This window comes from Carex rostrata, chromosome 32 (assembly GCF_964058835.1).
Source record: "Carex rostrata chromosome 32, lpCarRost1.2, whole genome shotgun sequence".
NCBI classification, from domain to species: Eukaryota; Viridiplantae; Streptophyta; class Magnoliopsida; order Poales; family Cyperaceae; genus Carex; species Carex rostrata.
In genome coordinates, this window is record NC_135949.1 from 3,457,258 (window position 1) to 3,468,611 (window position 11,354).

Below are 11,354 nucleotides of genomic sequence, written 5' to 3' on the forward strand. Positions count from 1 at the left end.
AATTACATGTAATAGTTGAAAGAAACATATCTCATATTCTAAAGAAAATGTATCTCAAATCGGTATATGCATGTCTAATGAAATATACACCTTTAAAATATAGATATACTAATGAATGCGCTACTTAAATACTAGAAGTTATATAATTTCAAGGGCTTTGTGAAAAGTGCATACCTTTTAGCATTTAAAACTTTATTGCAACTATTTTAGCACTAAAGCTGCATTATTATTATGTTGCGGATGAGTAATCAACTAAATATCAACTTCAACGCGAATAGTTGTAGAAATGCAGCCACAAACTGATCCCTGTTGCTGTAGGAGTGCAGAAACTACAAGGGACCCACTACTTCTCGCTCCTCAATTTTTAGTTTCCCATGACGGTATCGTACAAGATTTATGTAGTGATGAAGTTTTTGACCCGGTTTCTCTCTACATTTCACCCGCAACATATTTCTTTTGTAAAGATTAAATCGCAGAAGATATTTGCTCCAAAATCACAATGAGTAAATTCAGAAAGCGTGTTGATGGACTGGGCTCAAAAGATTATATAGCAGGTATACATAAATACAGTATTTTTATTTATAAATAATATAAAAATTAATACAGGTAATGGATTAATTGTATAGAAAATTTGCTTTAACAGAAGGAACTAAAAATACCTCATACTACAAAAAAAAAAAAAAATATATATATATATATATATATATATATATATATATGAGTAAAGCTAATATACACTTAAGTGTACCGTACTCCTAAATTTAGGCCGTTAGATTTCTTTAAAAGTCGTGCTACCACGACTTTTAAAGAATCTACACGATTTTTAAAGAAATCTAACGTCCTAAATTTAGGAGTACGGTACACTTAAGTGCATATTAGCTTTACTATATATATATATATATATGGATTTGGCTAATATGCTATGGGTAGCTAAGAGGCCTCCCGTGCTACGGCTCAATATTCGACTTTTCAAAATTCTAACGGTCGATCCGAACCGTTCATCTTGTTCTCCATATTAATATGTGTTTGGAGACCAAATTTTACATTTTTTGGAAATATTTTACTATTTTTTTAGATTTATTGAATATCGCTGTTTTTTATGGTCCAGATTTGTCTGAAAAACAGCGATTTTCAATAAATCTAAAAAAATAGTAAAAAAATTCCAAAAAATGTAAAATTTGGTCTACAAGCACATATTAATATGGAGAACAAGATGAACGGTTCAGATCGACCGTTAGAATTTTGAAAAGTCGAATATTGAGCCGTAGCACGGGAGGCCTCTTAGCTACCCATAGCATCGTAGCCAAGTCCATATATATATATATATATATATATATATATATATATATATATATATATATATATATATATATATATATATATATAGAGAGAGAGAGAGAGAGAGAGAGAGATGGGCTACAGTGAGTTGCGAAGTAAAACGCGTTTCTACTTCACGCCGTATTTTTATTTTGAAAGTTCAAACGACCGATCCGAACCGTTAGATGTTTAATCCATATTGAAATGTACTTGGAGACCAAATTTTACATTTTTTTACTATTTATTAAGCATTTTTGAAAATTACTGTTTTGCTGTGAACAGTAAAAAACAGTAAAATTTTCTGGACCATCAGATCAGCGACTTTCAAAATTGCTTAATAAATAGTAAAAAAATTCCAAAAAATGTAAAATTTGGTTTCCAAGCACATTTCCATATGGAGAACAAGATGAACAGTTCGGATCGACGTTTTGAACTTAAAAATCACAAAATATGAGCGTGAAGTAAAATATGAGCTTTACTTTGCAACTCACCGTAGCCCACCTCTATATATATATATATAAATTGATATTCTACGAGTTCAATATATAACGAATTTACTGAGCTATTAAGTTTGAAATTTTGAATGTAATCTTTTGAAATTTTGACCGGCAGTACTTTGACCAAAGTACTATCAAAAGCATATTACTCACACAAATATATTGGCTAAAGAAATAAAATTAGTAGAGATAAGGATAGCGAAATTTTTTTTTTTTTTTTTTTTTTAAAACTTGGTAGTGACTACCAAGGGATACATTAATAAACTTGTTTACAACAACCAATCTTAATGAAAATTACTACAGCTCTTATGTTATAGCATCATTTGCCCTTGAGTTCCTTGTACCACTCCCTGTACCAACCCTTGTTACTAGTATAGAGCGTCTTTTACAGAAACTTAGCCATATCCTTGCATCCTCTTCTGCTCTGTTTGCAACCAGCCTCACTGGAAGCCTCGTACCTCTAAAGATTAGTTCATTCCGTTGTCTCCATATAGACCAAAGTATTGCCATAAACTTCACCACCCATTCATTCTTGTTCCTCATGGTACTGGTACAGTAAAATTGCTTGGACTCCTCCCAAGTATCATGCACAGTATGCATATTCTTCTTGATGCCAGAAAAATGGTCCCATACACCCACCGCACTTGCACATTGGAAGAAGAGATGGTGGGCAGTTTCTAATGCACCCTCATCGCACATCACACAGTTCTCGGTAACCTGTAATCCCCGTCATCGCATCACCTCACGAGTTAGAATTTTGTCCTTCAAAAGTAAGTGTGTGAATATCTTAACTTTGGAAGGTGCTGCTGCTCTCCAAATTTCCATATAGTTCCACCGAATTCTACCAGCCGAAACCAATAGTTTATAAAATGAAGCTGCTGAATATTCCCCACTAGCATTCCACTTCCACACCAATTCATCCTCATGATCATACAGAACCGGTATCAAACCAGTAAAAGAGGTGAGAACATGGGAGTCTTCTATAATCGCTTCATTCAAAGATATGAATTGGGATATAGGTCTGGGTCCTCCGTCTTTCATCTTCCTAAGGGGCGATTCACCCCAACAATTGTACCAGTATGATATCTTTGCACCAGTGCCAATTATCCATCGAGTACACCATTGAAACAGTGCATGCAATTTTATCATTTGGTTCCAGAAAAAAGATCCCTCGACTAACCAGATTTTAGGATAGGGGTTCTGCGGCCTATTCTTCCTCAACCTGAGTGCAATCGAGTACCACAAGCTCTCTGGTTGGTTCGTCGCCTTCCACCACCATCTCAACAATAGTGACTTATTTCTCAATTCTAAATTTGCAACTCCAAAGCCGCCATAAATTTTAGGCAAACAAACCTCTTCCCAACACATTAAAGAAAACCCTTTGCGAAAAAAAATTGGGTAATACAAAAATTGACTGTTGGCTTGCTTAAAAAAAAAGTACGGAAAAAAATCAATGAAAATGAATCCCCATGAAAAAAGGAAATTATTTCTGTGTATTACAAAACATATAATAAATCAAATACTAAATTTATTTCTATTGAGGGTCTTTGAGGTGACTCCTATATGCTCCTTGTGGGGCCAAAGGAAGACATCATTCGAATAGAACGCTGCAAAAAAAGTTGGACAAGAGCTTAATTTTGTTGCAGCAACAAACAAGTAATATAAATATGAAATGTTTATTTGTCGAAACCATAGTGACAATATACCCGAATTATATCCGAATAATTTTTTTTGCGGTGATGTCGAACCGAACGTCAAATTATTCGGTTGATCGAACTTTGACGGAATTAAACCCAAATAATTCGCGAATTTTATGAATTATTCACTAATTTTTCCCGAATTTTTCTAAGAACAATTATTATTTATTTTTATTTTTTTGCTCCCTTGCAGGACTGAGATTTCTGATCCGGATAATTCCAAATCATTTCCGAGTTATACCCGAATTATTCCCGAATCACGAATTTTTGATCTCGCCGAACTGAACCCGAATAATTCATTTGTCACTATGGTCGAAACAGGTAATTTTGCAGCTTGATTAGTCAACAAATTCTACCAAGGCTTATGTTACAAAAAAGCAAAAAAGTTTAGTGGTCTAAACTCTAAATATTAAAATAATAATAATTATAATAATAGGAAAAATTATGAACCTGATTTGATTTATTGTAGATCCCCAACTTCAATGTCAGTGCAACCGCAGTGAAGAACACGGACATAAGGGATGAATGGCTCTGTCACCCGCAATTTTAATGTCAGGGCGGCCTCAATTGATGGAGTCCATCCAACTGGTAGAACACAGAGGAATTCACAATATTTGATTTCCAACCTTGTAAGTGTTGAACTGCTCTGTCGGCCGATACGTGGCTTTCCATGAGAGGAATCACCAATTGGCTCAGTAGATTCCGCCGACTGTAGTCCATCCATTGTTATTGATTTCAGGACTTCACACTGGTAAATTTCCAGTGTAGCCAACATATCCAGATTCCCTAGTCCAGTAATCAACTCAAGGCAGGGCAAATCAGAAATCTTTAATTCCTCAAGCTGGGAGGACAGCTGCTCTAGCTGTAGAACTCGGAAACCAGAACAATTACGAACGATGAGGCGCTTGAGAGTGTGAAGATTGTTGAATGGAAGAGATTGAATCTTGTCACAGTTATTTAAAGAGATTTCCAACCTTGTAAGTGTTGAAATGCTCTGTCGGCCGATACATGGCTTTCCATGAGAGGAATCACCAATTGGCTCAGTAGATTCCACCGACTGTAGTCCATCCATTGTTATTGATTTCAGGACTCCACAGTTGGAAATTTTCAGTGTAGCCAACATATCCAACTTCCCTAGTCCAGTAATCAACTCAAGGCAGCGACAACAAAAAATCTCCAATTTCTCAAGCTGGGAGGACATCTGCTCTAGCTGTAGAACTCGGAAACCATGACAATAACGAACGACGAGGTGCTTGAGAGTGTGAAGATTCTTGAATGAAAGAGATTGAATCTTGTCAAAGTTATTTAAAGAGATTTCCAACCTTGTAAGTGTTGAAATGTTCTGTCGGCCGATACGTGGCTTTCCATGAGAGAAATCACCAATTGGCTCAGTAGATTTCACCGACTGTAGTCCATCCATTGTTATTGATTTCAGGCCTTCACACTCGTAAATTTTCAGTGTAGCCAACATATCCAAATTCCCTAGTACAGTAATCAACTCAAGGCAGCGACAACGAAAAATCTCCAATTTCTCAAGCTGGGAGGACATCTGCTCTAGCTGTAGAACTCGTAAACCATGACAATCATGAACGACGAGGTGCTTGAGAGTGTGAAGATTGTTGAATGACAGAGATTGAATCTTGTCACAGTTATTTAAAGAGATTTCTTGAATTGATTGCAAGGAACATGGATCACACATCCATCCCGGCATTGTGGCAGAAGAATAAAATCCTACTCCAAGTTTTTTGAGGTTAGGATGTGGCTGGAGAGATTCTAACCAAGAAAAATCTGCATCATGGACACTTATTTCCGGTTTGAGGGTTAATTTCAGCATTGATTTCGCAGGGTCAACCTTAGGATCACAGTTTATATAAAAACCTTCAAGTTTGCACTTATTTCTCATGTTAGCATGCTGGGCATCTTTTAAATTACTCACTCCACAAATAGAGAGATTTCCTTCAAGGTCCGTCATATCCTTTAACCAAGCTACATTTCCAACTATCACCCGTGCTTTCATTGACTTTATTGCTGGAAAATTAACAAGCCCATGCGGGAGATAATTTATTGTATTATTTGTTTCAATAATTAATCTCCGTAAGTTACTAAGTGAACCAATACTTTCAGGTAGATATTCAAGGGAATAGCAATAAAGAATTAAAGTCTGTAGGTTGTAAAGGTGGCCAATGGATAATAGCAATGTTTGATATGTTTGATGTTTCCACTTCGGAATGGGATGAAGTAGATATTTAAGGTCGCCATCGCAATCAAGAATTAAAGTCTGTAGGTTATAAAGGAGGCCAATGGATAATGGCAATGTTTGAAGATATCTTGCCTTAATATCAAGATGAGTTAGATGTTTCAACTCGGAAATGGAACCAGGAATTTCCAAAAAATCCCCTTCCAATTCCAATACCCTGAGTGCTCTAAATTTTGCGAGGTTACAAGACCAGTAATCTAAATCTCCATAACGTCCACTCATATTGATAGAAAGGGTTCTTAAACCCATCATATTTTGTTGGAGAACTTCATCTACATATCCAGAGAAACCACCTACATATAAATGACATGCTTCTTGCGGAACATTTTCCTTTTGAATATCAAGTGGTTGATTGATCTCCACCGAATAATGTTCATTCTCAGAATTAAGTCGAGCAAGATCATGGATTATATCGTGCAACTTACAACGTTCTTTAGATCTACTTGAAAAATGATCAATAAAATGATCAAAAAAATGATCAACAAAATGATCAACAAAGGACCTCTGTTTTAACTCCTCATAATATTCAACACCAATATCTGTGATTTTTCTTTTGCCCTTGGACTCAATGTAGCCATGAGAGATCCATAACTCTATCAAATTCATCTTTTCTAAGATGTAATCTTTTGGGTACATAGAGCAAACCAAAAAACACGGCTTAAGGTGGGGAGGTAAATGATCATAGCTGATCTGAAGTGCTGGGAATATATCATTCGATGAATTTGATTCCCAAAGATCACTTTCTAAAATCTCTCTCCAATCCTCTTCATTTGTTTCATGACTAAGGAGACTTGCAATCGATTTCACGGCCAATGGCAACCCACCACACTTCCTCATAATATCCTTTCCCATATTTACCAAGTGTGGTGGCATAGTGTCACTTGTACCATTAAATGCATAATGCTGAAACAATTGCCAGCACGAATCTTCAGGCATGTTAGTTGGCCTAAAATAGGTCGTTGTTTGCATGACATCTGCAACCATTTTATTTCTTGTGGTCACAAGAATTCTGACCAGCTTTGCTTCTTTAAAAGGAACCCTTAACGAGTCCCAAAGACTTCGATTCTCGTTCCACACGTCATCTAAAACAAGGAGTATTTTTTTTCCCTTCACAATTTCTGCAAGCTTCTCTTGTAATGAACTCAACTCACTCAAATTGGAATTGATTTTGGAGACTGATTCAATGGTTGCTTTAGTGAGTCTCCCAACATCAAATTCTTCAGAGACACATACCCACCCAAATAAATCAAAGCACTTGGTTACCCTCTCATCTTTGTAGACTAGTTGGGCAATGGTGGTTTTTCCGAGACCACCTTTTCCAATAATTGAAATTACCGAAAAGGGCTTTTCTTTTTCAGATAGTAACAAATTGATTACCTCCTCTATTTCAGCATCTCTCCCAAAAATGTTTGCCTCATCTACCATGTGACCCGTTGGGGGTCGTAAAAGTTTATTGTTTGGACGCCTCGCCCCATCACTCTCCCAAAATTGGAGAGCCACACGATCCTTGGCAATTTCGTCAAATCGACTTCTTATTTTGTTAAGCCGATCAACCATGCCATCAGGAATTTGAACAATGTACTCAATGTACTGTCCAAAAAGAAATGTATATATTATATAAGTATGCCAAAATTCATAATTTGTTAACTTAAAAATGATAATTAGATTGGAAATGTATTATATTATGTGACCACCCTGATGTTAGGTTGGAAAAGCTGATAATATAACAAGTGACCATACATTCCGGTGGATACCAATCTAGCTAAAAAATAAATAAAAAATTCAAGCATCCTCTATTAAGTTTTAGTACCACACAAGAAGAAAAATAACACTTGCACAAGATAATTTTTAATATCTATAGGGGTGTAAACGGTTGGATATGGATCAGATAGTGGCCTTACCGTATCTCTATCCATTATAATTTTTTGAATACGGATACGGATACGGATAGTCTCGGATACGGATACAGATCGGATATTAAATGTTACGGATAAGGATTGGATATCTGATGAATACAGATATTTTTCTTAATTAGCTTGTTGGTTACAAAACATCTATTATATTATTAAAATATTAGTCACTAATTATATCACAATTATATTATTTATTAAAATATATGCCGAGATTTTTAAAAATAACTAACTTCATAAATATTTTATTAAAAATAACCAAGCTATTTGCACTATAAATAAGGTTTCAAGAAAGAAAATATCCACGGTTTGAGTTTTTTTTTTATGTACATGTAATATATGCATATATAATATAATATATGTATATGTATATGTATATATATTATAATATATGCATATATATATATATATATATATATATATATATATATATGTTTATGTATATATGTATATATAATATATGTGTGTATATATCAAATTTGATCTCTGCTGGTAAATCAGTAAATCTGAACTAATACAAGAATCAAACTACAAACGTGATTACACCAGCATGTAGAGCATTCAAAAATACACAGAATTGATACAAATTTCAATTTATTTGGATTTTTCTACATTTAGTTATGAATTTCCAAATTTCAGCTTTTGAAAAAAATTTAAACAGCCATAAATTTGGCTGGGAAAATCGGATTTGCGCGTATGACCACTTTTCGGAAAGGGGGACGAGACAGATCCAAATAAGCATAGGGGTCACCCCTGCCAATTTGAAGCATTAAAATTAAAAAAAAACATCTTTTAGTGCCTCAAAAATTCAATTTAAGTTTTCGTTCAATGATACGCATACAACGATCGGTATTTTCAAAGTTTTTAAATTCCAAACAGTCGATCCAAACATTCAACATAATGGGTATGTTAAAATGTGCTTGCATATCAAATTTTTATATTTTTTGAAATTTTTTTACTATTTAGTAAGTATTTAACAAAATCACTATATTCAGACCATTGAATTTTTGTACCCATCTTAATAAATAGTAAAAAAATTCAGAAAAATATAAAATTTGATCTGCAAGCACATTTTAACATATCCATCATGTTGAACGGTTTGGATCAACTGTTTGGACTTTGAAAACATAGGATGTAATCTGGTATCACTAAAAAAGGGTGTAATTGGATCCCTTCTCATTACATATATATACATGAGGAGGGTTCAAATGCACCCAAATTTTTGTGCACCCAAATGCATTCTATCTTTCAAATTCTTTTTCTCCATTTTCAAAGTCTTAATAGTCAATCCGAACCGTTAGATGCGATCTACATATTAAGATGTGCTTGGAGACAAATTTTTCATTTTTTGGAATTTTTTTACTATTTAGTAAGCCACTTTGAAAATCGCTGATTTTACATGTTCTGGACCATTGGATCAGCGATTTTCAAAGTGGCTTAATAAATAGTAAAAAAATTCTAAAAAATGTAAAATTTGGTCTCCAAGCACATCTTAATATGTAGATCACATCTAACGGTTCGGATTGACTATTCAGACTTCGAAAACGAAGAAAAAGGAGAGGGTGCATTTGAACCCTCCTCTATATACATATATTATATTATATATACACAAATACATATACATATACATATACATATCATATATTATAGATACATATACATATATATAGAGGTTGACTATTCTACTTCCATAAGCATATGCCCACATATGCTTATAACCCATTTTTGTGTTTCCAATGTCCAAATGGTCGATCTGAACCGTTCATCTTGTTTTCCATATTAATATCTGCTTGGAGACCAAATTTTACATTTTTCTGAATTTTTTTACTATTTATTAAACCACTTTGAAAATTGTTGATCCAACGGTGGCTTAACAAAATAGTAAAATCAGCAGCCACCGTTGTATCAACAATTTTCAAAGTGGCTTAATAAATAGTAAAAAAATTCAGAAAAATGTAAAATTTGGTCTCCAAGCAGATATTAATATGGAAAACAAGATGAACGGTTCAGATCGACCATTTGGACATTGGAAACGCAAAAATGGGTTATAAGCATATGTGGGCATATGCTTATGGAAGTAGAATAGCCAACCTCTATATATATATATACATATATTGTATTATATATACATATACATATATTATACATATACATATATTATATATACAAAAAGAAAAAACTCAAACCGTGGATATTTTCTTTCTTCAAACCCTATTTAGAATGCAAAAAAAAATAAAAAAAATCCCATCCGTGAAATTTTTTCACAGCCCGGATTAAAAATTGTGGATAGTGAAAAAATTTTACGGCCTAGTTATTTTTAGAAATTTGGCCGAACCTTGGTTATTTTTAATAAAATAATTATGAAAATAGTTATTTTTAAAAATCTCGGAAATATATATCTATATGCAATTTAATAAATTATTGGTATAATATGCAATTTAATAAATTATTGGTATAATATGCAATTTAATAAGTCACTTCAAGAACATATAGCACATTTGTTGTGGTTTAAAAATATAAACGGTCGGATATGGATAGTTAAAAGTCTTGTCGTATCCTTATCCGCTATAATTTTTTAGATACGGATACGGATATGGATAGTCTCGGATACAGACACTTATCAGATAAGTTAGGTAATTTTCCAGATTCGGATCCGGACGAAAATCTTTTTACACCCCTACTATATGCATGAGGTACTAACCTCCATCTTCTTTCTCTTGTGAGAATCTGAAGCTTCAGAAGCCTTTCTTGCTTCTAGATGGACACGGTTGACCTCATACAGGTACTCGCTGAGCACATCCTCGGCATCATAAGCGACCTTTTTCAGCTCCTTAAGCCATAGCTTTACAGAACGGTCTCTGATCTCCCTTTCGTCAGCATCGTACAGTGTGGCCTTGATCCACTCCAGAGTTCGCATCAGCCTCTCCAGATCCTTCTCAAAAGCTTGAGCACACCCCCTTTTGGAGTTAATAGATTTTAAGAAAGAGAAAGAGGAAGAAGGAGCCTGCACAGAGGCTCTAATTGAGGGGAGCAAATGGGTGGCTAGAGAGAGCACAGAGGTTATCAAATACCCTACCATTTTGTTGTGTAGATTTCTTTGAAGAGGCTATTAGAAAAGAACCTTAGATCTGAGTGGTGAATGTGAGAAATGTGTGTAGAGTAAAGAGCACCAGAATTTTGAGTTCTGAGAAGAAGTGGTGTGGAGAAGACTTTGGCCATAGAAAATTCATCCTAACCAAGGGGAAGAGGAATTAGTCGCGACCATAGAAAATTCATCCTAACCAAGGGGAAGCCTGGAAGAGTTAATCGCCTTCTAGAAGAGGTATTAAAGGAATTTCTGAGTAGGTTCGATGGCCCCTGGAAGAGTCAGTCTCTTCGCTCCTTCTTACTAATTGCCCGTCTTTAATCTTCTTCTCTTTAGTTTCCACGACCATTCCCAATTCAACCTCATCTCTTTACTGATGGCGACCCAGGTCGTGACTTCTTAAGCGTATTTCATTCAATTGTACAAGATTTGAAAATTCAATCAAGATAATTCGGTACTATCGCTTATTAGTCAAGACCATAGAAATAATTGACAGCGAACCAAGGGGAATGAATCGCGTTCTGTTAGAATTAAAATTGGTTAGATACATTCAATCGGATGAGGTTTTTAATTGAAGAGGTCATCCGGCCT

At 34.7% G+C, this 11,354-nt stretch overlaps 1 protein-coding gene across 1 annotated transcript; it reads right to left on the minus strand.

The window, feature by feature from the left end:
* Positions 1-2,013: 2,013 nt before the first annotated feature.
* LOC144548100 (putative disease resistance protein RGA1) lies at positions 2,014-10,871 on the minus strand. The gene is made up of 3 exons (XM_078296788.1): positions 10,380-10,871; positions 3,962-7,358; positions 2,014-3,421 (listed from the first exon to the last, which is right to left on the minus strand). The coding sequence occupies exons 1-2, from the start codon at positions 10,755-10,757 to the stop codon at positions 3,972-3,974; spliced, it is 3,765 nt and encodes a 1,254-aa protein (XP_078152914.1). The 5' UTR covers positions 10,758-10,871; the 3' UTR covers positions 2,014-3,421; positions 3,962-3,971.
* Positions 10,872-11,354: the final 483 nt, after the last annotated feature.